Genomic DNA, 26,406 nt, shown 5'->3' with positions numbered 1-26,406 from the left:
CTACCAGATGACAAGAAACAGAGCTGGCCAAATTCAACAAACTGGACAGAAAATAGATGGAAAGAATTTAATTGGACCCAGAACAGTTACCAAAAAAAAAAAGACGTGTTCATGACCATAACAGCAATTACAACCATTTATCATATCGGGAACATTGTTCCCTGATGCCAGGAGTACCTCCTGAACAGCATGGGCATGGTTTGTGTTTGGGAGATGCTGCTAGCACAGGGGTGGGCAAAATGTGGCCTGTGGGCTGGATGCAGCCCACCAGGCCGTTCTATCTGGCCCGTGGGGCCCCTAAAAAATTAATATTTATCTGTCCCTGGCTGCCTGTCATGCGGCCCTCGATGGCTTGCCAAAACTCAGTAAGCGGCCCTCCACCCAAAATAATTGCCCCTGTGCTAGCACATTTTTACATGAAGCTACTGGGGGTTTCCTGGAGCCCTTCAGATGCTTGGCTCTGCTTTGTATTTGAATCTGACAGAGATCAGGCAGGGGGAGAGTGCACTTTTGGGCCTCAGAGGCCTTACTTCTATTAACTGCTGGGGCCATGGACAAGTCATTTTCCTGTTGCGCTCTTCTTTTCTTTCTTGCCCTTTCTGCTTGCTTTAGACCTTCAGGGCTATCACCACCATTTGCCTTGTGTTTGCACAGTGCTCAGTACAGTAGGCTGTGAGCCTGGAAGGGGCCTTAATGGACTTTTCTAACTCAATAAATGGGTATGTGGGTTGGGGGAGCCCCATTCCCTTCAACCACTGCAGAGTAAGATGCTCTTGACTGCCACAAATCAGTTAGCTCTCCAGCTCTTGGGAAGGCAACTCACCCTCAAAACAGACATTGAGACTCATTGGGCAAGAATTAAAAACAGATTAATTCTTCCCTGAGTACTCACATACTCGCAGAGTATTTGAACTGAAATCTATGATCTCCTGCATCCTTACTGTGTGCGCTGAGTGCACAGAACTATTTCTTCCAAGAGCGAGAGAAGGCCTTTCTAAGCAAGGTGGCAGTTAGCTGCAGGGGCAGGCTTGGGGGGAAACCCTATTTGGAATGCAGGTGCATAACTGTGAGAACATCATCCCACTCAGCATTTCTATTGCTGCCTTAGCACATGGGCACGCTGAGGGCTGAGCTATTACAAGTTAGCTTTCATTTGCTGTTGGCTAAGACCAGGTGCCTGGGCATCCCTGGCATAGCTGATGCCCCACTCCCTTGGGGCTCTGTTGCGTACCTGGGCCCTTTGGCAGTAACCTGTGTAGCAGACCAGCTTTTATGCCTCTTGTTTGGGGGCATCTACCTTGCCCTAGGCACTGGATGGGGAGCTGAGGGCTCTAAAGCCTGGTCAACACTACAAAGATTTGCTGGCAGAGTGAGGTTAGTTCAGGGTGTAGGAAGGGATGGGCCAACACTGGGTTGGATGCAGCTGTGCCAACAGAGAGGGCTTCTGTAGTTTGAGGAGGTGGTTCAGCCAGGCTGGCAGAAAACTCTACTGCTGCCATAATACAAGTCTCCACCCGAGGGCACTGCCCACACGGGCATGTAGTCCTCTCAGTGCAATGTAGCCAAGTCCCTTTTGCAGATCTAGCTGGCTGTGGTGAGCTGCTCAGGGTGTCTGCTTGAGGGCATAGCCTGAACTGCCATCTGATACCCAAGTAGCTTTACTGACAAAATTGGGATGGCCCTAGAGTGGCATCTGAGCAGGCAGGGTGAGGGTCTAGATTTTTGGTTTTGGATGCCTACAGAATCAATGGAGACAGATACGGGCACCTTGGCTGTTTGTATATTAGAAATAAATAAAATTTGGCCCAGCAGGGCTGGCGATTAAGCTTTTGCTTAGCAGAGGTACCTATAGGAACCAGAGCCAAAGAAAGCTGCTCACCTCAATGATTCCTGTGCCCTAGTCGAGAGGTTTTTTTGTTTTTTTGTTTTTGTTTTTTGCGGGGGGAGTCATGAGATCCTCTAAGGACTGCACAGCTGACCATTAGCTCATTTTACATGGAAAAGAAAACAGCTGTGTGTTACAAGCCAAGCCCCCATTTACCTTTCCTGGAGCTGAAAGGCTTGTGGCCATGCTGCTATAACATAGGATGACCACCTGTCTAACGGGGGAGGGGGAGGAACGGTCCTGGGCTGCATGACTCTGGGACAGCATTGTCTCCAATTTGCAGCATCATGCAGGGATCCAGGTTTCCCCTTGCAGGCTAGCAGCATTCCAGCCTGCAAGGAGCTGTTGGAAGCAGGTTGCAGGGGGTGTCCCGTGCACTTGCGTGCCCATGAAAGAACCAGGCAGTTCCCTGCAGGTCAGTCTATGGGGTGTGTGTGTGTGTGTGTGTGTGTGTGGGGTGGGGTGTGTGTGTGTGTGTGGGGGTGTGTGTGTGGGGCAGATAGAGCGTACCCATCCCCAACAGTGAAGGAGAGAGTAAGGCAGGGAGTGGAGCAGGGGGCATGGCTTAGTTAGGGTGGTGCATGGGGCCCCAGGGTGGGCAGTGGAGTGGGACAGAGCCACAGGTGGCTTGTCCATGGGGTGCAGGAGAGGGTGGCTGGCCACCACTGCACCCCCCCCCCCCCCCCCCAAGGGGGCCATATCTGCACCTCACCCCCGACCCCCAATCAGCTCTGCTCTGGCTATGCCATGCAATGCGGGGGTGGGGGGGAGGGGAAGGGAAGCAGGCACCTTTACATTTTAAAAAGGAGGTCACCCTAGCATAATATTAACTGGCACCTTTCTTGGCAGAAGGACCTTGAGCAAAAAGGCCAAAAGCTGAGCCACCCTTGGCCAGTCAGTCACAGGTGGGTTGTGCCATGGGAAGCACAGGGAATGCAGACTACAGGGAATCATGGCTTTCCCTGCTCTCAAGTCACAAATGGGCAAAATAGGGTAAGGCTGAGCCAGGGCCCCTGCCATGTCAGATCTGTTGCCACTCAGACAAACAACACCAGGTGCATGAGCTGATGCTCTTAGTTGTCACCAGGCTCCATTTGCATAAAGTCCTGGGTCAAGACATATTCCAGTATCTTAGCATCAAGGTATCACTGTCTCCACTGTCTTTTCCTTGGGTTACTCTAATCCGATTAGGCTAGTGACAGAAATTACACATAAACTGGTATAAGTGATTGGAAACTGGTTCAAATCGGTAACACAACAGATCTTCTGGAAGGGCTAGACGTTTTTAAATCTGCAGGTCCAGATGCCCTCCACCCAAGGGTATTGAGGGAGCTGGCAGGGGTAATCACGGAGCCCTTGGCCCAGCTGTATGAGCATTCATGGTCATCTGGCCAGGGGCCGGGGGATTGGAAACTGGCTAATGTGGTCCCAATTTTCAAGGAAGGAGGACCCAAGTAACTATAGGCCTGTAAGCTTCACCTTGGTGCATGGGAAGACCTTGGAGAAAATCATCAAGCACAGCTGTGGGGGGCCTGCAGGGGAGATCATGCTCAGGGGCAATCAGCATGGGTTCATCAAAGGCAGGTCCTGCCAGACCAACCTGATTGCCTTTTACGACCAAGTAACTAAATCCTTGGATGATGGTGTCGCTGTGGACATAGTCTTTCTAGACTTTAAGAAGGCCTTTGACACTGTCTCTCACCCCATCCTCATCAATAAATTAAGGGACTGTGGCATTGATGCCTACACGGATGGGTAAAAAATTGGCTGATGGGGCGCACCCAGAGAGTAGTGGTGGACGGGCTGTGCTCAACCTGGTGAGATATGAGCAGTGGGGTACCCCAGGGCTCAGCCCTCAGGCTCACACTGTTTAACATCTTCATCAGCGACTTGGACGAGGGGGTGGAAAGCACGCTGTCCAAGTTTGCTGATGACACTAAGATGTGGGGCGAGGTGGACACACTTGAAGGGAGAGAGAGGCTGCAACTAGATTTAAACAGACTACAAAAGTGGGCAGACAAGAATAGGATGGGGTTCAACGTAGACGAATGCAGGGTGCTGCACCTTGGGAGAAGGAATCCACACCATACATACAGGCTGGGGAGTTCCCTTCTTGAACGTACAAAGACAGAAAGGGATCCTGGAGTCATTATTGACTCCAAGATGAACATGAGCCGCCAATGCCAGACCGCAGCCAGCAAGGCCAGCCTTACCTTGTCATGCATCCAAAGGTGCATCTCAAGCCGGTCCAGAGAGGTGATACTCCCCCTCTATGCGACTTTGGTCAGGCCGCAGTTGGAGTACTGCGTCCAGTACTGGGCGCCACACTTCAAAAGGGATGTGGCCAGCCTGGAGAGGGTTCAGAGGGCCACGCACTTGATGAGAGGGCAGGAGGACAGGACCTATGAGGAGAGACTGAGGGACCTGAACCTGTTCAGCCTCGGCAAGAGGAGGCTGAGGGGGGACCTGGTGGCTGCCTACAAGCTCATCAGGGGAGATCAAGAGCAAATAGGCAAATAGGGGGGCAGCTGGAGACAGGGCCTGCGCCACTGAAAGGCGACCACTGCAAGGGACTAGTAGCCAGTTATTAAGCAAGCAAGTGGCAGCAGCCAGGGAAAGGTGACAGACAGGAAAAATGAAATACAGTAGCAGTGTCTGTGATCTTTTCCCCCCTACATTTTTAGGTAATTTCCTTGCAACAGCAACCCCTTGTCCTCTCTTGTGCAGTGCCATGTTCCATGGGACTTGTAGTTTCTTCCCCCTCTTGCGGTAGTCAGGAATACCATACTGTAAGGCTCCCAAAAGACCAGTGAGATTACAAGAGTGCCTTGGCTGTAAAATGTGCAGAACATGTGGCACAATGGTCCCTCCCGCGCACATCTCCACTCATTCTTTCTGCTCCAGGACCTCCCAGGGTTGATCCCCCACTTTCTTCCCTTCCCTCCCTCACGTGAACAGGAGCTGAAAGATCATAATCTGGGCAAGATTAGAGTTTAAAGATCGCCTGGGCAGCTGTGATCGGAGGAGCTTTGTACTGCTGTGTTGGTGCTCTGCGCTCGCATCCAGAGTGTGCAGATAACAGTGCCCTCTGCTGCCCAAGTGCTGCCCGCAGGTTTAGCCAGGTATGCTCCTGCCTTGAGCAGGAAGCTGGACTAAGATGCCTTTGTGAGGTTCTTGCCAGCCTGACTTTCCCATGACTCTAACTGCTGCTATCTCAGTGCAGAGCCTGGTCTCTCTTCCCCCACCTGTAGCTTCCAGAGTTGGCAGATCAGGGTGGAGATAGCAACTTGGGGAACTGAATAAAATGCAAAAGGCTTGCATGGTTGGGGAGACTGCAGCTGAACTGATGGCTGGTGAGTAAAGCTTTGTGCTTGATGCTTCTGTTGATAACAAGTTGCACAGGGTTTTTTGGTGTACTACTGTGCCTTGGTGCAGAGACCCTCTTCCCCCATGCTGTTTGCTATAGGAGACTGAAGCACCCGTCTCTCACCATGAAAGCACTAAGCTTTGCTTCCAGGAAAAGCAAGAACTCTTATAAACTCAAGGGAGGAGCCCACTACCCTTTTCAAGCCACGAGCAAGTAGTCTAGTCCCTATTTGGTGGGCAACACCTTTGTACCTCCACCAGAACCACGCAGCTGGGAGATGTACCTGCACCCCTGCTGCTTCTTCCAGCCCCCTGCTCCCTGGCTGTGAGGCAAAAACAGCTTCAGGCAGAGGGGAGCTGCACCAGTGCTGTGGACCTGGAAGTTGTTTTCATGCCGCAGCAGGTCCTCTGGGCCCCACCTCCCCCAGCCTGGCAGGGCTGCTTTGAAGCTGTGCTCACACCCCAACTGGGGAAGGGGGGGGGGAGAAGTGGCAGTGGCATGCGCACAGCTTCCAGCTCCCTGGCTTGGGTGCAACTCCAGATCCAATGGCTCTGAACACCTCTATGTGCAGCTGACACTTGCTCTGAGGAGCTGCAGGCATGAGCCTGTCTCCCCTCCATTCCCTCTGCATATCTTCACTGAAGTGTCTTGTGTCCCTCAAAGCCTCACTTACATCTTCATCCATCCAGGCCCTCTTACTGGTCTCTGAAGCAACTGAAGTGTCAGAAAGACTGGAAGGTCCTTTACCATAGTTTTACCAGGTAAATCGCATACTGTATGATAGGAGTCGGGTCTTTGATTATTATTTGGCTAGAGCAGTGGTCCTCAATCGTGTTAGACTTCATGGCTCCCCTTAGCTTTCACTCATTTTTTTTGACTAGAGAAAAAATAATAAAGCAATTCTTCTGTTGCAAAGAACTCTGAAATACTACAACAGGTCAGAATCGTTTTAACCCTATGAGTGATTCCTATTTGAAATCTCTGGGTTTCTCTTGTGAATCCTGTTTGCACACCTAACAGTAGGGCTAGGGACAGAAGTGACATGTAAACCAGTTTAAATAATCAGAAACTGGTTTAAATCTATACAAATTCAGTACATATAAACCAGTTTCAGAACAGATGAAACTGGTTTAAGATAAACCTGGTTGAATGTAGTATCAGACTTAACTGGTTTGGTTCAAACCAGTTTATGAAGCTTCTGTCCCAGACCACTTTCTGGTTCAAGTTAAATCACAGTCCCTCAGCATCCCAGCATGCTTTCCAGCCCTGGACTGTGATGTGCTGTTTGCTCCAGCAGAGAAGGGTTAGGGGAAGGGGAGTCAGGGACTGCCTCCACCCCAGGCAAACTGCGCTTCCCCTGAGTACGGAGCTGCCCTGCCCTGCCCTGCTGAAAACTTACTGCTGGCTGCAACTGCAGACTACAAGTCCTAGAGGCACCTGGAAGTAGCAAGAGGAAGTGATGAGCAACCCTGCAGAGTCCTGCTGCTGATGTAATTCCGGACTGCATATCCCAGAGACCTTGAGGGCAGCAGGAAAAGGAAGCAAACACACAGCCCATACTGGCTATGTGCCAGAGCCATGCACCAGCACCGCTCCCACCCCCCGTCGGGCTTCTGTCCAGAGCCACTGCAAGTATGTGGCTGCATTTCCTGAATCAAAAGCGTGTTCAGTTTTCTCAGTTTAATCTCTGCCTCTTAGACTAACCTGCAAAGACAGAATCGATTCAGCCACAGGCTTTTTGACTGTCTGTGCTTAGCCTGGGTGGCACTTTGCGGCATCCTTGAAAGGATCTCATGGCACCCTCAGCTGAGAATCACCAGGATAGAGGAATCCTAAGAAACGAGAGATGAAGCAAAAAACTTAAAGAGTATTTAAAAAATGTTTCATCTGCAAAACAAACAAACAAACAAAAACAAGTACATTATAAAAAGAAATACAATGAAAATTCAGTTCAATGAATTATTGTCTGAAAATTTGAAGCCTAATCCATTAAAGGCATTTAATTTAAGTGCAAATCTCAACACAGCCTGAAGTATGGCATAACTAACTCTTCTACTGTACATCACTGTGTATTCACATCCTCCATGAACAAAATGACCAGGGATCCTGGTTTTCTTCATTTAAAAATTGCAAATTCTCCAGTTACAACACACCTAAATCTGCATTTTTCTAGATGAAAATGAAACACCACTATCTATTGAACATATTTTATTGATATAGTTACAATTTTAAAGCAATTTGGAAGCCTACCAGTGCCTCAATCACTATAATAAATTCTAAATACCTATCAATGGTGGCACTTGATTTTCGGTTTATCATGGAAAAATCAGAGCTCCCCCTGCCCCCTTCACTCACCAGGACGGGTCCAGCTGCAGCTGTTCCCTGCACCACTGCTTTATGGTGCTGAGCAGCCTGATATGTTGGTGCTCTCTGCCCATGCCCCTCACTCCCAAGCCACAGCACCCCAGCCATACCAGTGCCCCTCATTCCTGACCTACAGCCCCCTGGGCCCTGCTGGTGCCCCTCACTCCCCACCCACATCCCCCCACCTCTCTTCCAGGCCTGCCAGAGGGCCCCAGCTGTCAGGGTTATGAGGCCAGGGACCCAGGTCCACAACCCCGCCCCGAGGGAGGTGGCTTGGGTGCTGTTGGAGAGGCAGGGGGCTGCGGACCCAGGTCCCTGGCCCACATCTGCCTCTACCCCATGCACAAATCTCCATATGCCCCCCATGCCCTCCCAGGAGTACGCAGTGGCAAGTAGTCAGAACCCTCTACCGCCCGCCCCCCGGCTCTGTCCTGCTCCCTGCCCAGGCCCTACAGCCACGCATTCCCTCCCTAGCCCTGGACCCAAGCACCACTGTCCACCTGGACAGTGCCCCCAGTCTGGCACAACTCCCTCCTGCTCACTCTCACTATGGGGGGGCCTCAATCCCCACTCACTCCCCCTCCCACTCCGACTTACCTGTGGGGAGCTGCGGGAGGTGCTCTCTATGCTGCCTGATCACCTCCTCCTGCTCCCCCCCAGCCCCTTGCAGGCTGGAACTCTGCCACTCTTCAAGGGGAAACCCGCCGCTTCTCATGTTTTTTCTCCTTTAAAGGAGAAATCAGCCTGTTGCTGACTTTTCCCATGCTGAACGGAAAACCAGGATCCCTGCTAATGACTCAAATCCAATCAATTAAAGAAAACGAAAAAACTCAGTTAACTCTTTACACAGACAATATGTTTAAAAAAATATTTTAATAAGCTTTTCCAGAATTGCAGACAGGGAGTGGGGCAGGATAAGGGAATTACTAACAGTGCAAAATTACTATGCGTGAAAAAAATGTATAAAAACTAATTTGTAAATTTTTTTTTCTTAAAATATCACTTCAAATCCTTTAAAAAGCTCAACAAAGGTTTGTTCTGTTGAACTGCATTTTCTGTTCAGGCTGCACTCTTAAAGCACTTCATGAAAACAAGACATTTGATCCAGCTGGATGCATCATGATAGGGCTTGAAAAAATATACACAAGTGTCTACATGCAAGTTGCTGTCTTTATGCAGTTTGGACACGAGTTCGTATGTTTTTCGGTTCCAAAACTGCACCGAATGTTTCTTGAACAAATTCAAAGTTACTATATTTCTAGAATTTTAAATAGTTCTAGTAGTGCAATGACTTATCAAGTTATAGTGGCTGCATTTTGAAGAACATGAACGAAATATTGTATAAAAAAAACACACCTGCATAAACAAAATGCAAATTATAATTAAATACTTCTTAAAGAATAGCTGAGCATTACATATTATTTGCTTATGGAATGTCAGGTCTCTTTCAGGTATACCATAAAGAGGTAAGATTAAAAACAAAGCAACATTTCTGAAAATATACACAGTGCCATATTTTACACACAAGCCTGAGACAATTTACTTATAAACTTTCCTATAAAAAATTCTGCAAGTATTTTCACCTTGCAAACAAAAATGTTTAATATAATAAATTGAAAATATGACTCTGATTGAAGTTGCAAAGATTTTGAAAAGCCCTGCACTACACTCCTTCTGAAACTTTCTAAGTGGCCGTCTTTTGATATAAGGCTTGGATTTCCATTAACCAACCAGATTTCCAAATTGACAATCTCTTTCTAAACCAATCGCTCCACAAGATTAATGCAGGCCATAGATTATATGTCTCTTACTTATGCCTCTCTGTATAAACTGCTATATACTTCTAGGTAGGTTAATGTCAGCTTGTCAACTCCTAATGCCAGCTGAGCCAGTAAAAACTTATCACCCAAATTTGGGGCGTGGGGGGGGGGGGGAAGATGATGACAAATGGGCTAATATCCAATATAAAAATCAATGGAGTCAAACCAGATTTTAATTTGGCTCTGAACTTGGGCTCCTGATCATTAACAAAAAAGCAAAAGATTGACTTAGAAAAAACACATGACTTCAGTAATGTGATAATTAAGCTAGTTTAAAGACATGTGACCCTAAATTTCCAAAAGAACCTTGGAAGAGCAGCATATAAACTTATGAAGACTACTTTAACAGAAATAACAGTATGTTTGTAAAACCACAGGCATACAAGAAAACGGGTTTTAGATTACACAAACAGGACATTATTTCCTATGCTTTTTAAACCAGATTTTGTGCAGCTGTGGCTATAAAGGTACTGTAATATTTGTAAAATTACTACTTCACAGACAAACCTCCACCTCAAAGTCCAGACCTTTATTGGCAAGGCTAGTAAGAACAGAATTAGCATTCTCCCCTACGGACAAGGGTTTTACGTTCTAGCACCCTCTCAAATATAGTTACCAACACCTACCATTACCTCTTACATATATACATACACATATATATGTGCTGTACCAACTCTTTACACAGACACTGCACTGTTCCTGCTCCCACTGAAACCATCAACACACTTTCAGTGGTGCAAAAGCCAGGCCCATGGTAACCAGTTGTGTACTCATGCCTAACCTAGGCAACCAGATTAATTGATCCATTCCTTCTCTCTTCTGTGCACAATGAAATGTACGAGATGTATTAAAGATAAATCAATGATAATATAATACCTGACCTTAGCTAACAAGTTCTAGTATATTTAGGCATTTGGCTGACATTAAGCTTTTGTCTTAATCTCAAAAATAAACCTTGAAAATGTATAATAAAAGCAAGAGAATTTGTGCAATAAAAGCATCATGCTTATTCCAAAATTCTAAAAGTCACTGTGTGTCATAAGACAGAAATTTGAAATCAGATTCTCATAATTATATGACTATTAACCACCCTTATAACAATTTTAATCATTTACTGTTTTCCAAGAAGAAAACATGACTTGGTAATTACATAAACAAATTATTTTTGCGGTTTTTTTTTTTAGAAAAAGTCTGTAGCAAAATAAAATGAAGCTGACATTAGACTCAGAATATCACTTCTTTCATAAAAGTTTACCAACTATACAAGTTAAGAAAATTATACAAGCTTTTGTTTTAAGAAAGGACAGCTCAATCAAGACATAGGTACTGTAAAAATCTTTCAAAGGCTACAAAGAAATCTGGAAAAATACAGAATGTATTTCTTTAGCCCAGATAAGAATATGGAAAGACATCATTGATGTCAACAATTTTACATATGCAAACCGGACTTGGTTTATTATGTTTTAAAACTTCTATATATAAAAATAATTGTGCTCATAACTTTCAGGATTCATAGGGGTTCCTTAACAATTGGAAAACACTTCTCTTCGTTTAGAACATTTAACTCCACACCCATTTCAATACATCTTTTGGAATTCTAAATGTCACTATCCTCTTGTGACAATCTGTAATTCAATCCAGCTCTCCTCTTTAAAAAGTATAATTTGTATAGCAGAGCAAAGCTTAAGTAATTCTGCAGAAGAACGTGTATACGTTTCCTTGGCACATTAAGCTAGAAATGTGTTCACTATACACATACCATGACCGATTTATTTCTCAGATGTCTGATGGCAGTTATGCAGTTGCCAGACCTTTGTTAACAGTCAACAGCTCTGTGGACCAAAAAGTTCTCCTACAGCATGTCAGCATTGACAAATGAGTTATCAGATCTTAGGGGCCAAATGAAAGGTAAGAAAATCTCAACAGACTGTTGCCTGGAATTTGATTCTGTCAGGTAACCCATCAACCCTGAAAATTTTACACGTCCCAGAATTTACTCCAAGGAATAAAATCAGCTCCCATATTCAGTCATCCAATGTTCCCAGTTCTTCAAATTTCCCATGCGAGATTGTTTCTTGGAAACCTTCTGAAGAACCTGGACTTTCTTTTCCATTGCTGTTGATTCTTCTCCTCTTCACAGGTCTTTCGCCTTTTTCTTCAAAATCATTTTCATTTCTTGCTGTCGAATGAGCGAGTTTAGGGTCAGCAGAAAGGTTTTCTGTTTCATAACCATTTGTATCCAGATCTGTATGAGATGTCTTCTTGCCACTCATTGGTCCGTTTACATGCAATCCTTCCATTTTTATTTCATCCTTACTTGCTATCTCACCTGATCCATTGGTGGATACTCCTGCATTACAAAAGAAATTAAAATTAGATTTCTAAGCATCTGACAAGAGATAAGTAAAAGGAAAGTTTAACTGGTTTCCCAAACCCAAATGCTGATCTCAGATATTAATATCTTTAATGTGGAAAATTACCCACTGACTGGCATGCCAAGATGTCCACTCCTGAAAGCCTGTGTAAGCTACAGCAGGTATACAGATGTAAGAACATCCTACAGAATATAGTAATACCACAATTTTTCTAGACAATTAAACTTCACACAGCTTTATACAATAAATCTACTTTGGATATATGTAGGTAAAGGACAGTGACTGGAAAAATGAGAAAAATACACCAATCCTCTGGGTTTGAGAGGCTGTCAAGTCCATCCTACGTGCTGCAGATGACCTGACAATCAGTGTTGCGTTGCCATGTTGCAGTGGAATCCTACTATAATTTTCCTCACTTCTTCTCAAATGTTACTTAGCAGGGGATGTAATGACAACTTGATTTCTCTAACTTCCCATAGCTTAATGCAGTCTAAGACTCAGCAAAGAATTTTTAACCATGAGTCATTGATAACCTGAATTTAAAATGTACTTTATGATGAAAAATTGTGTCATGTTGTCTGTTGCAGGATTCCAGATCAAACATATGCTATTTATTAGGGCTGTGCGAAATGGCATCATTCCGTTTTGCCTTGAGTTTTGACAGAACAGTGTTTCGTCTCGAATTCCATTTTGAGTTGAAACAGCTGTTCCATTGCGTTGAAACAGAAAAGCTGTTTCGACGCCGTTTTGAGTTTTGCTGGGGAGTGCTACCACCTTTTTGTGGCCCAGTAGTTGATACAATAGCCTTGAATGTCACAGATGCATGCTAAATGTCCTTTTTTGCCTCAGGGTACTCAAACCACATCTCCCCAAAATTATGTAAGCTGCCCTGGGATGGGGGCACTTTCTATCCTACCTGTTGAACATGTTCTATTCTGGAGAAAATAATTTAAAATTCAGTGGGCCAGACAGAGACAAGAAACATAGGTTTGTACCCTAGTGGTTAAGGACGCTCATAAGGACAGGGGAATCTTGGGTTCTGGCTCCTGGTTTGTGGATGGCTTATGCGTATATACATATGTTATACCAGGTGTGTTATAGATATGGCCTACAGAGCTGTATCATTGAGTCCCTGGGGCTTCTGGAGAGGCTGGCAATTCAGGTGTGCGGTATACCACCAAATTCCACTATAAAGAACCCCACTCAAGATAAATCTTGGAGCAGAGACTGGAAATGAGGCCTGTGCCTCCCTCTCTCAGACTAGGTCTTGCTTTCCCAATGCATCTTCAATTCTTTTCTGCACAACAGAACAAACTCAACAGGAAGGATGGTGAGTGCTCCAACCCCTGAACTGACTACAGAAAGGTTGTTATGGCCCTCTGCACTCTCCCGAAATGTGGGCCTGAATTCCCTTGAGTTGAAGAAGGCGTTTCAGCAACATCACTTACATCCTGGCCAAGTGCTCTGACCACTAAAATACTGTATCTAAGTGGGCCCCTCCTCTGTGTTTTAGATGAAAAAGGCACCACTGAATGTTATGTGGGAGTTAAATCCGGCGCGTGTGGTAGGCATGTTTTGAGACCTGCCTGACTGAGCCTCCCAGAGGACTTAGGTAGGTAACATTTAGTTCATGCAGCCAGAATGGTCTTAGTTGAGTTGTAAGACAGTTGCCAACATTCTTATCTCTGTCAAGACTGGACACATGCACAACTTTAAAGTAAAAAAGTTCCAAGCACTTATGATGTTTAGGTACTGCTATGGTTAGGCACCAGCTGAGCAGAAATTTTCAAGATTGTAATTTTGGACGGAAGCATCTAAAATTCTGCTCAAGTATTTTTTGTAAACAGCGTTGAGTGTTAAGCTGGCTTCTTCTTTTTTTTGTACATTACCCATAGGCCAAACCATGCCTTCAGATACATCGATGCATGTATATGCTTTTCAGTGATAATCATTAAAGCCTGGGGTTGCTTCACTGACAGTCAGGCTTTGAAATTTAGCTAGTAATTCTGTTGATAGTACACAAGGAGGTTTACCAATCAGCTCTGAGGTTCAGCTCATCTCAACGTGTGTCAAAACTGGCCCACAAAATTGAACAACTCCATAGGATTCTGTATATAAATGTGTAAAATATTTGCTATTTAATGCTGAGTTAGGCATTGTATTCATTACGTATACAATCAAAACTGAGCATTAATTTAATAAATAATAACCTTTTAGGTTTTTATGCTTTATTGTTTGTTGTTAAGGACTAGATGAATATAAAACTTTGGTAAAAGAGGAGACATGTTTATGAATCTAAAACCAACATATATTAATCAGAAGCATTTTAACCATTTAGGGGCATCTCACAAGTGCAGCTATGCTCCTGGAATGCTACCAGCATCAGCTTGCATTTCTACTTTGTGCCTTGTATTTGCTAGGTTTCCTGTTTTAAAAACATCTGAAGAGTGAAGGTTGTATTTTACCATGCAGACAAACTCTCTCTGGTTTCCCATGGGCACAGAGCACTTTACTCATCATCCTGGCAGTTTCCCTCCTGATTAAAATGATTAACAAGTTGCATCCTCCAAATCCTTTCCCTTCTGTTTGTGCCTCCATTACTCATTTGGAAAGAGTTGTTTCTGCTCTTTCCAAAATAGTCTTCCATCTGGACCTGGTCTGGCTCTGACACTGCCAACAGCCCTCCTAGGTCCAAAAACTTAAAAGCAGAGCAGATTAGCTAACTTTGTTTCTCATGCCATCTGGAGATGCATTAAGTTGTGCATGTCAATTGGTCCTGATCCTACAAAGATTTATGCACATGTTTAGCTACTGTAGTAAATGGAACTACTCAGACTTAGAATTAGCCTGGAAGATTTAAAACAGTTAAAAGGAAAAAAAATAGCGGATACTGTGAACTGTTTTATATTTAAATTAACATACAAACAGGTAGGTTTTTAATTGTGCAACTTGCTGATGCTCACCAGAACCACTTGGAAAGGAACTAATGTCAAGCAGTTGCTCTGTTTTGGTTACACACACACCATTTCTCTTACAGTTTTTCAGTGCATTTCTGAGACTGTCACTAAGATTCATCAACTTCTTTTTGGAATGAGAGAGAGAAAAAGAAATTGGAATTTATTACCATTTTGATTACTGTTGCTGGTTGTGCTGTCCTCCCTTTCAGACTGGCTGGTGCTGCTGTTAGACGCTGTAGGGGGAGGGGACGGAGCTCGACTGGAAGCAGCGCTTTCACTTTCATCCAGAAGACGGTCCATGTAATCCCTAAAACCAGAAACACCACATTCAGCAATGACTTTTTCCTTTTTAGAGGGAAAGTTGTATGCATGCTCAATATACTGTCTACAAACAGTTAGACTTGCATACAGTCAATAACATTTTAAGACCCATTTGATGCATTTAGCTTTTATCTTATCTGTTCCTTTTATAGTTTCCTTATGCTACCTAGTTCTCCCGTTGCCTGCACATATACTGACAATCAGTGGGATGAGTTACCACCTCCATGTTGCTCTTTGCTGAGAGTTGGGAAGATGATGCTCTATAGCAGTGGTCAGCAATCTATGGCCTGTGGGCTAGATCTGGCCTGGAAATGGCCAATCAGATCTGCATTTTACTAAGGATATGCCAATTCCCCAAGTGTCTGACCTGGTCCACATTTTGCTAATGGAGTGCCAATTGCCTCAGCAACTCCAGCCAAAACCCACATGGAGGCTGCTCTCTCTCATTGCAGCCTCAACAATAAGATGTTGTGTGCTGCAAGCTGCAGCACATATTTGCAAAAGGTTGCGAACCCCCACTCTAAGGAATCGTGATAACGAAGTTCCTTGAAATCCCAGCATTTTAGTGGCAATGCCACTGAATACCAAGCAATCAGTTATCTGTATTACTAAGAGCAAATTCTGTGCACATGCATTTTTGAAAGGTGGAGGCAGAACAGTAAATTAGTGTGGAATCTGAATCAGAACATGAATATATTTTTGCTATAACTGTACATATTAGGTTTCATGTTTAAATCTCACATAAAGTTTTGCTAAAAACAGAACTGATTAGCTGAGCAAAGTAAGGTCTAAGTGTTTGTCCATACAAGGATTGGGTCCTAATTAACACTCGATAAACAGCTTTTGCTAGTATGTATCCTTCTCAGTTTGTCCACAAGTAACAATTAGAACATAACAGCTGCTGCCCTTTTGAAACATCCCCATTTGGAAACTGCTCCAAATGTATGTGTGTTGGTACCCAGAGGCAGCTTTGTGTTAAGTTTCACAGATAAGTTATGAAAACAAAGCAACCTTGCCAACAATGACAACCTGAAACCAAGGTCAAAAGACAACATGATGATAGCAAGCAACATTTTAAATAGTAAGGAAGGATGTAAGGAATCTTCTTTTCCAAAACTGTAATTTTCCCACAGATCTAAATCACATTAAAATTGACACCTTCCAAGTGCATACTGGTTGACAAATCCAAAAAGACTTGTTGCTAGTCTTCATGCCACCCTGGTCCCCCCTCCTGAGTCTCCTAGGAGGGATCAATGAAAATATATACTACACTGCGTAGCTTGACAGACACTATGTAAGTGTTTATTCTTTGCTTTTGGGTGTAAGCAATAAGACTGTACTGCCTCAATAACCAATACCTGCAATCCAGGTAACCACCCTTGGTACCATCAGTGTGATCTGCCTCCAGAACCAAGAAAGCATGTAAGCCTCTATTCGAATACTGAAGAGCATTTAAAATTAAAAGAAGTAAATAAAAGGGTGTTGCCTATATATACATGCTATTTTCAGTCTCTCTTTCTTTCAACATTAGGTGAACAAAGCTACAATTGCAAGGAAGGCTTGCTGGAACAGCAAATTTAAAGAAAATATTGCAGAATAATTGCATAAAACATCTGAAATTTGTGACTGATGAATTTGCATAAAACCCCCATGAAACATTAAAAAAAAAAATAGAAATTGTGATTCAGACAATTTACAAACAGAAAGCAGGCTTCACTAAATGAGTAACTGTTAAAGCAATCAGTTAGTCTAACTAAAATGTTATATATATATTTTTAGCAATTACAGTATGTGCAATATTATTCATCTTTTCCTTTGGCTGCTGGCCTACTGGAAATTGAAATTATGAAAATCATTAAATCCATTTTCACAGAAAGCAATATCAAGAGGTGATACAGATATGACATGCATTTAAAAAAAATAAATATAAGGGATTTCTTACGTTACACCAGGGTGAAGATTGTATTTCTTCTTCCCAAACCGGGTCTGCTGTGCAAAGAAGTCATACCGCTCCGATTTTTTCCACATGTAATAAAATGCAACACACTCGCCAACTGATCTTGTTCGTACCTATGAAAGGTCATATAAGCATTAATGAGATAATTAACACTTTCAGAGGTTGCACATACATTGCATGACTTTGAGAGGTTCAAAGTATACTGTGATATTTTCCTTTAAGATATTTAAAATTTATGGCGAGAGAAGATATGAAAAAGTTCATAAAATAATGAATGGCACAGAGATGTACCTCAGATCTGATCTGGTATGGGAGTTCTTGTGTTAATATGATTTACCTTTTCTTAGTCTAAATCAGAAATAATCTGTGAGTTACTGTCCCCAAGTAAACTAAGTGCCAAATTCAGTTTTTGGCAAGCAAAACAAGCAGCAAGTTAAAACTGGAAAAGAGTACTTCTCACAAAAGCACCTTTGAACTCCAGTGCTAAATCATGTAGGCAAAAAGTTCTGCTGCATGTCCATAACCACACATTTTTAATGCCTCATTTGGTATAAGAAACAAAGGGTACAGACTAGGTGGAAAAGATGTCAGAAGCAATGTCACTGGTATAATGAACTGATTGATGCACTTATGCCAAATTGAGGAATAGTATTTCATCAATGAGCTGAAATAAGCCCAGTGGAGACATGTGATGCAGGAAGAACAAGCAGAAATGAGTAAAGGAGGAACAGGCAGTGCACTAATACTAAGGATGCCTCAAAATTGGATTCTATTAGAAAAAAAATTATTTCTGGACCAGCCCTCAGAATCATAGAAAACTGGGGTTGGAAGAGATCTCAGGTCAACCCCCTGCTCAAAGCAAGACCATACACCACAACCTCTCTGGGTAACCTGTTCCAGCGTTTCTCCTTGTGAGAAAGTTTTCCTTGATATCCAACCTAAACTTCCCTTGCTGCAACTTGAGACCATGATTCCTTGTTCTGTTAATGTTCATGCCATTAGGTTATACAATGGAAGCTATGTCTAAGAAGCTAGGGCAAATACTCAGCTGGCATAAAACAACACAGTATCATAGGAAAGTAAGGCTGGAAAGGACTTCATAAGGTCATCTAGTCAGCCCCTCAAGGCAGGATCACCCCCAACTAAACCAATCCAGCCAAGTGTCCACCGAACCTGCTCTTGAACATTCCCGAAGACAGAGAATCCACAGCCTCACTAAGTAGGTTGTTCTAATACTTGATTATCTCTTATAGTCAGAAAGTTCCTGCTAATCTCCAACCTAAATTTCCTCTGCTGTAGTTGGAGGCTATTGCTTCTAGTCCTGCCCATTTCCTACAAGCACAAAAAAGGCTAATTGCCATCCTCTGTAATAAATTGCTCTTTAGATACTTTAAGACTGTTATAAAACTGCCCTCAGCCTTCTCTTCATTCTAAGAAACCCCAATTCTTTCAGCCTTTCCTCTTTCAGTCTTGCCTTCTAGGCTTTTAATAACTGTTGTTGTACATACATTCCACTGACTTCCATTTTATATTAGCTGAGGATCTGCCTCAGAACCTGCAGATGGAAGTGACAAAATGGGTTCAAAAGCAGCAGAAAGCATATTTCAAGTTCTCTTCTTAATGGATTTGCTTAGTCTCTGACAGCACCAACTGGTGAAAAATGCAGAACCACCAAAATGAATTTCCCTGCAAACCACTGATGTAAACTTTTGTTACTCATTAGTGAGAAACTCTGCCTGTATTTTCTTTCACTAACGGGATTTAAAACTATTTCCATAGCCTCTAACTTCTTCCTGACTCAGATTCTCAGAGTACACACTCAATTCCTTGAAGTTCAATTTAAATATGTATTTTTTTTTAGTTTAATTAGTAAGATTATAATAAATTTCAGCCTATTTGTTAATAATAGATTTCTTTGTTCAACAAGCCATTTTAGGATTTTGTATAACTAAAGCTTTAGATTTCAATTTGTTCTTCCATACAATGCAAAGCCAGGCAGCTAAAGCAACCAACCCCTTCTGACAGATCAAGATATGTCACAATGAATCAACAGTCTCTGATGTGGAGAAAATCACAAATGTAAGCATCTACACAGAATTTTCTTGCGTACCCATGCCCTCAAATAAAACACCAGTCTTGTTTCTGGAGAGGCAGAATGGAAAAAAAAATTCTTCTTGAGTTATGGCTGCATAAAGCAGGGACAGAATCTAAATCTTCAGCTCACTTACCTTCCCTTATCTGCTTAACTAAAAGCTTTAACCCTTGAAGCTGCTTAAGACTGGTTTTCAGGTGTGGCTCTATAGTCTGAAAAGAGCTAAAAAGAGTCTGAAAAGCTCCTATTTAGAAATAGTAGAAAAGACACCAGAGGTAGCTAAAGACAGCAAAACTGGCTTGATTAGTAGGACATAAAGACTATTAAGAAGAGATAATTATTAATACCAGTGGAGTGAAGACCAATGAGCCATTATGTCAGCTGATTCCTTAAGCTGCCTGAATAAAAGTGTCACTGCTGCAGTGAGTAGGAATAAAAGCTGGAGCAGAATTCAGAGTGGGGAACCTCTATTCCAGTCAGAAATATGCAGTTTCCCTGTTTAAGATATGCACTCCAATCTGCAGGGGCTGATTTTTTAGGGGAAGGTATGTGAGTAAATATTGTATCGGAGATTGTTTGTGTTGTATATGAGCAAATAAAGTATTTCCCCTGACTTCAGCTACAATAATGTAGGTAGAGTACATTTTTATTAATCATCCTCACCTTGTTTGCCTGAATCAAGTGAAAATCTTTTCCATATGCCTTTAGTCCTTGTTCAAAATTTCTACATTCTTCTTCTGTCCAAACAGATAACTCTTCTGAAATAAGGAATATAAACACAGAAAACACACTTTAAAGTAACATTATAAAGAAGAAAAAGGAAAATCAAGCGGCCAAACCAAAAAAAAGCCACTAAATATTTACCATATTTATTCAATTAAAAGCCTATGTTTCTTCCACATTTACCATGGAGGAAAAAGCCCCTTATCTTATGATCAAGTATGAGGTGGCTCAGTGCTGGAGCTGCAACTGCTGCCTGCTCTCTACCACCTCTGCAAACCCCTGCTGCTCCTCCCCTGCAGCCCTGGGCCTCTGCCACACTCAGACTCCCCTCTGGGTTGCTTTTCTTCCTTTCCTTCCCTATCCCCCCTACCCTCCCACTGCACCCCCCTTCCCTTTGCTCCAGTGTCAGCAGGCTCTGTCCTTGATGCAGCTTGGGACACAGGGCACGTCCTGTCCCTGGACTGGCCCTGTAGCAGCAGTGCTGTCTCTGCATCACGGCTAGGGGGCTGGGCTGGATCTGTGTTCAATGCCCCAGGCTGCAGTGGGGCAGTGTCATAGCAAAGGTAAGGGGAGTAGAGGAGCAAGTGGGGGGTAGAGACTTTGGGAGGGGGAAGTAGGGGGAGAAGGGAACCTGGGGCCGCAGGGGCAGAAGCAGTGCGGAGAGGCGAAGGGCAGGGATGGAAGGCAGGGACCTTAGGCTGTGGGGAAGGGGGATATGGGGAGGACGACAGGTGGCAGGGGCAAACTGCATGCCTCCCCCACCACCTCCACACTGCCTGCCTTCACCGCCTGCCCCACTACTGCCTTGTCCATCACCTGTCCTTTACTGCCTCTCCCATTACTGGCCCCCTACCATCTGCTCCCCCTGCTCTCTGCCCTGCCACTGCTCCCCTCATTGCCTCCTTCACCTCCTGCGGGGGGGGGGGGGGGGAGAAGATGAGTTTAAGACAATCCTCCAGTAATTAAATTCTATACATGGAAAATTATACTAAGCTTACACATTTTGCATGGGTAAATACAGTAACTTTCTAAACCACAAGCCAATTAGTTAACAACAGCCACCAGAAATTCAACGTATTAGCATGAAAATAGAAAAGAAGAGCAAATTTTGTCTGAAGCAGCAAGAGACCATTTACAAAGGGTAAAGGACAGATATGCTGACAAATGAAAATGATTTCGCTACTCTAGCAGATGCAACAAACAGCATTTATAGATAATTAAGCCTCATCTACACAAGAGATATTTTTCAAACATGGAAAAATAAAACACTGATTCAGCTTCTTTAGTGTTAGCAACATTGACAGCCTACGTGAAGATAGCCTACTGTCTGCTGTTACCATTTTTAATACTGTGATCTGAACTTACTCAGAGAATGCCTAAGCAACTTGGTGAGTTAAATGTGCATGTTCAGTGATCTGCCTATTTAAGAGCTGCCAATGCGAGGAACTGGTATTAGCAGTGATTGGGAACCTGTGGGAATGAATGGCATATATTTATCATAACTCTTGTGATAATCTGAACTCCAACAGATGGTGTTATCTATACCAGGGGTTTTCAACCTTGGTCATTGTACTCACAAGTGGACGGACATGTAGCAGCGTACCCTGGCCACCAAGGTTGGGGAGGGCGGTGCATGGCCAGATACCAAGTGTGGGGGAGCAAGGCATGCAGTTGGATGCGGAACGGCAGCAGCTGCTGCATGCAAGCTTCCCCTGCCCTTCCCCCACATCCAGCCGTGCACCCCTGTGGGGCAGGGGAAGCTTGCACGCGGCAGCTGTCTGCTTGTACTGCGCAAGGCCTGCTCAAGTACCCCCAGGGGTACGCGTACCCCTGGTTGACAACCCCTGATCTATACTAACAGCTGAATTGGTTTTCAGCATCATTTGAGGGCAGGAGTAAGATAGTGAGTTCCATCATTATGGGCAAATAGGACTATACTTCAGGGGTTAAACCCTGCCCCACATAAGATCAACCTGATAAAAAGTTTAACCAAAAAAATATTTGTCAAGAAAGGACAGTAAGAGACTTGGATCTATGTCTACTCTGATAAATGTGGGATGTTTGATCCCAGGGACCAGTCAGGCTTTTCATATCAAGGGATGAGACATCTTAGCAAAGCTCTCACTGACTAGAAATCAGAATTTCACTCTAAGTTTTGAACATAATTTAAATCTCATCTATACCTGAGAGTCACTATCAAAAAGGGTTGAAAAGGGGGCGGGGAAACTGTTAAGCCATGCTTTCAGAGTGATCATTTTCTTGTACAGACAGGTCTAGAGTTCTAATCTTTGTCCCCAAGGCAAAAGATAGAAGACTTAGAAGCACAGTAGACAGGGAATAAGAATAGATGAGCACCTAAGGGAAGCTTATCAAACAGGAAAAACTAAGAGAGATGAAAAGGAAAGATCAAAATAAGGATTCTCTCACCCCCCCCCCAATACTCCAAAAGTATCTTCTGGAAAATTTAGGCTAATTTAATGTTGGAATCTTTTCTAGCTAAAAGATTTAGACATCCAATCTTCTTTACTTAGAATTCTGAATTCTTACACACTTCCATGCTCTTTACTTCAATGATTGAATTTAAAATGTCTAGAGGATTGAATACAAAGAAAAGCTATGTATAATTCATCATTTAGTTGGGTGCACAAAATTATTTTAAATTTTTAGAAGTAACAAAAATACCAGGTTTTTATTCTGGTTTATTTTATATCACATTCTTATCTGTGTATTACTAATTAGGCATTTTTATTATTCCTATTACTTCCCCCAACGATATCTCATTTTGTTCCTCACCTTTTGGAAACAGAACATCTAACTGACCTAATTAAATGGTTGCATTTTATGAATCCTTATTTTCATGTTCATAAATCATTTAATTCCTGAATGTGGGAAGAGGCATACAAGTGCTATGTTATGCTTACACCTAGTTGGTAATGGAAACAGAACTATCTAACTGTTTTTAAACAAATTAAAAAGGTGCATGCCATTTTGCAAAAAAGTATAAATTAAAAATCAGTGTATGCTTACCTCTGGCTGCTTTTACATTAAATCGTAATCTGCGCAATGATTCTTCTGTATCAAAATTGCACTTAACCAACTCATACAATGCCTGAAAAGGTAAAATAAATAAATAAATAAACACACACATTTAATACTTGAATTCACATCTTACTGAATTTGCTCTCTCAGAATAAGTCAAATTACTCCAAGAGTCAAATAGAAAGAAACATTTAAGTTTTTTTTTAGGCTTTAAGGTTTTCAAACAGATTATATTTATTTGCCTTTTTTTTTTTAAAAAAAAGCACGTCTCCCTCTAATTATATATCATACAGTAGACTTACAAATGAAGACAACAATTAAGTTATACACCTATTTCTTAGCACAAATTTTTCTACATAATTTCATGTTTTAAAATATTGTACACTAGTGCTGTGCTCTTGTGTCCCGGCCCCACTACAAAACTGGCTTATATTTTTGTATGAATATAGAGACAAATTTTTATGACTGACCCTTAAGTAACAGATGTCTGGGAAGATGCATAAGCTTAAGCCTGTTCTATGGGGATGCAGAGATGATGAATTCTAATATCCCAGTGCAGGTTCATATATGGCTAATTATAAAGATGACTAAATGTTATGATACCATATATTCTTAGAATTAAATAATTTGCAAGACCAATAATGTTCCTGTGCTTCAACATATATAGGCACATTACTTCATGAATAAATCTTGCAACATAAGCACATTAGCAAGACATACCATTTTTTTAAACACGAGAATACGGATTTATGCACACCTCAAAGGATAATGAATTCACACATATGTCAAATCTCCACTCTTTTAATCAGGGAAGGAGAGAAGTTGGACTGTAGATACTCAAACATAAAAACTTCTATAGTAGACTGCAGGCCTTTACAGGTAAAGCCATTTCTTAATGCAATAGATCATTTCAAAGCCTGAATATGCACATTAATGTTTCGGTTCTTAAAGATTTGCCTTCAGTGCAGAAAAAAAATCAATTTGTTTAATGGGAATAAAAGAAAACAAGCTATTCCAAAATCAGATTCTGAGAAAGTATAAATAAATGGGAGAGTTACAATATAACTCGTACAAGAGGCATGTCTGATTTTTCTTCTTCTGTGCTTCTTTAGACCTAACGAAGAATGCCTGGCATTCAAAGACTTGTCTAACTTTATCCCAACCATACAGTTTGTCCAATAAGAGATCTCCCAAAATAAATCCTTGCCTCTTGAATAATTCTTGGACCATCACAGTGACAACATTACTCCAACACTACCAATATAACTTTTAAGATGTACTATTCCAGCAATGCTTAGGTACCTGCTCATTGTCTTTAATATGTGATCCTTCAGGAATTGCATCTAGTCCTTTCTCATCACCTGTACGCCTGGAGGCTTCATTGAGGAATTCAATCACTTTATCTTCTGATAAATGATCAGGATTCCACAGAAGCTGGTCATCATTTTCATACACTAAGGGAAATCATAAAATACTTAAACAAAAAGTCCAACTTGTACTCAGTCCTAAAAATGGATACAAAAATTGGAAACACTGACACTGCTAGCTAAGAAAGTTTGTAAAACAGCTGAAATTATGGACACGTGACAAGTGGAACAATCTGACTGACCAGCATACTGTACATTAGGTTCCTTTGAAATATCTGGTATTATCAATGCTATAGCTGAAAAACCAAAAACAATCCCCTCCACCATCTGCCCTTGAAACTATGAAATAGGAGTTTCCAACTGCCAATCATCTCTCTTTCCAGACTGCCTTAATCTAAACACCATAAAAGAGTAGTTATTTCTCAACAAACAGCTCAAGAGCTTTCAGGGCCATTACAGACTGAGATTAGTAGACCCACTCCTTCAGTCAATGTATCAGATACCTGATGCAAGCTCCAGTTAAAGTACAGGTACTAAATTTCTGACATTCAGGGTGCGTCTACATGTGCCAATTTAAGGCACGTTAGCCATTTTAAAGGTGAATTAAGGGTATGGGTCTGCACATACGTGCCCTTAATGTGCCTTAGAAATGGCAATTTTAGGGTATTCGTGCCTAAATTTGATACCTGCAAAAGCTGGTATCAAATTTAGGTGCCAATAGCTAAAGCATCTTAATACACATGTAGATGTGCTAAGGCGCATTAACACTGAGTATGTCAACTGACTTGGGACCAACTTTAGTCCCAAGTCGGTCTGCACACTGCATTAATGCACCTTAGTGTGTGTACGTGTAGACACATGCCTAAATTGCCATAATCATAGGCGACTGGTAGGAGGGATGGAGGGGGGACATGCCCCCCCTCACAGGGCTGCTGCTGCCAGACTCAGGAAGCACCAGTCGTCCATGAACATAATGCACATTAGACAAATGCACATTAAGTTTAAGTGTGCGTAAAAGCATGTGTAGACACTCCCTGAAAGATTATCAGAAACTTTATCAGCAACTAACACTGCCCCCTTCCTTGGTAAAAATCACCAAGACGGAGTGAACCAACAGTACCAAATATGCTGGTTTCTCTGGTCAAGTTTTAGTTCTTGGTGATACCAAAACATAGTTGAGGAACATGGATAAATTAAAACCAATGTCTCTCAACTGTTGAATACAGAACACAAAATAGTGCTGATGCTCACACAAAGCATAGCAACATTCTTTCCTTCCTTCCTCTTAAGGCCCAGAGATTCAGGATAGGAAACTGCTCTTCTCATCAGTCCTCACAGGGAAAAGCATTCAGTTTCTCACTGAACGAGACGTGATATCATTAGGGTATGATAGCACATAGCAAAGCATAGCTCTAACACCACTAAGACAAAAGAACTTCACATCTAGGAGTCAACATGCCACTGTCTAGAAGATATAGACCCTGAGGGAAATCAGCATGTGAGTGAAGGGCAGTTATCTCAAGCAAGACAGAGAGGATGGCTGAGACACTGACATCAGTCTCCCAGCTGATCACAAAGGCTATGCAGTATTGCAATCATAACACTGCTGATTCGAATCACATCATGTAGGCCTATTTTTCACTAGCCAAAAGATAGTATCCCTTTTCAGGAATAAGGTCATACTTGGTGTGAGCTACCTTTTTATGACTTTACTATATGAGGCTGGCACTGTAAATGCCAGAAGCACACTTGTACATGTACAACATACAAAAGCTACAAGTCCTACACTCACTTCCAAATCCACCCCTCCTGAACTTCAAAGGGCTGTCTGAACTGTGAAAACGACATTACTAAAAATGACATGGTATGGTCTTATGTTGGTCCCTCAACTGATTTCCACATAAGAGCTTTTCAGTTTATAGGTAGTAAGATGGTTTTCCAACTAACAGTCCTGCAAACTCAAGCTGCAAGTTTTATATCACGCATGGGTGACTGGTGCCGCCTGGCTCAGGGGGGCACCTGCAGCTGATCGCCAAGGGGGGTGGGGGGTGCCCAGCAGCCAATCGCCGACCCCGAAAGCGTCAGCGACAAACCGGAAGTGCCACTGGTGCATGTGCCCCCCATGCCTTCCCATGTGTC

At 42.8% G+C, this 26,406-nt stretch overlaps 1 protein-coding gene across 3 annotated transcripts in view; it reads right to left on the bottom strand.

Annotated features, from left to right (window-relative positions):
* MIER1 (MIER1 transcriptional regulator) overlaps window positions 1-26,406 on the bottom strand; it is a 52,392-nt gene that overhangs the window by 7,090 nt on the left and 18,896 nt on the right. The window contains exons 7-13 of one of the 3 annotated variants that reach the window (XR_003095804.1): window positions 24,203-24,354; window positions 22,889-22,970; window positions 19,802-19,896; window positions 17,032-17,159; window positions 14,936-15,075; window positions 11,766-11,786; window positions 6,957-7,084 (exon numbers count right to left, since the gene is read on the bottom strand). Coding sequence is in view for 2 of the 3 variants with exons in the window: in XM_025212865.1 (XP_025068650.1) it covers window positions 11,461-11,786; window positions 14,936-15,075; window positions 17,032-17,159; window positions 19,802-19,896; window positions 22,889-22,970; window positions 24,203-24,354 (923 nt within the window). In the remaining variant the exon portion in view is untranslated. Of the gene's footprint in view, window positions 1-6,853; window positions 7,085-8,475; window positions 11,787-14,935; window positions 15,076-17,031; window positions 17,160-19,801; window positions 19,897-22,888; window positions 22,971-24,202; window positions 24,355-26,406 lie in introns of those variants that run through there. The other 2 variants (XM_006031258.3, XM_025212865.1) reach the window with 2 other exon arrangements.

Source organism: Alligator sinensis, unplaced genomic scaffold (genome assembly GCF_000455745.1).
Source record: "Alligator sinensis unplaced genomic scaffold, ASM45574v1 scaffold1339_1, whole genome shotgun sequence".
NCBI lineage: Eukaryota > Metazoa > Chordata > Crocodylia > Alligatoridae > Alligator > Alligator sinensis.
Note: the sequence above shows the minus strand (reverse complement) of the source record. Positions and strands in the feature narration are given on the sequence as shown.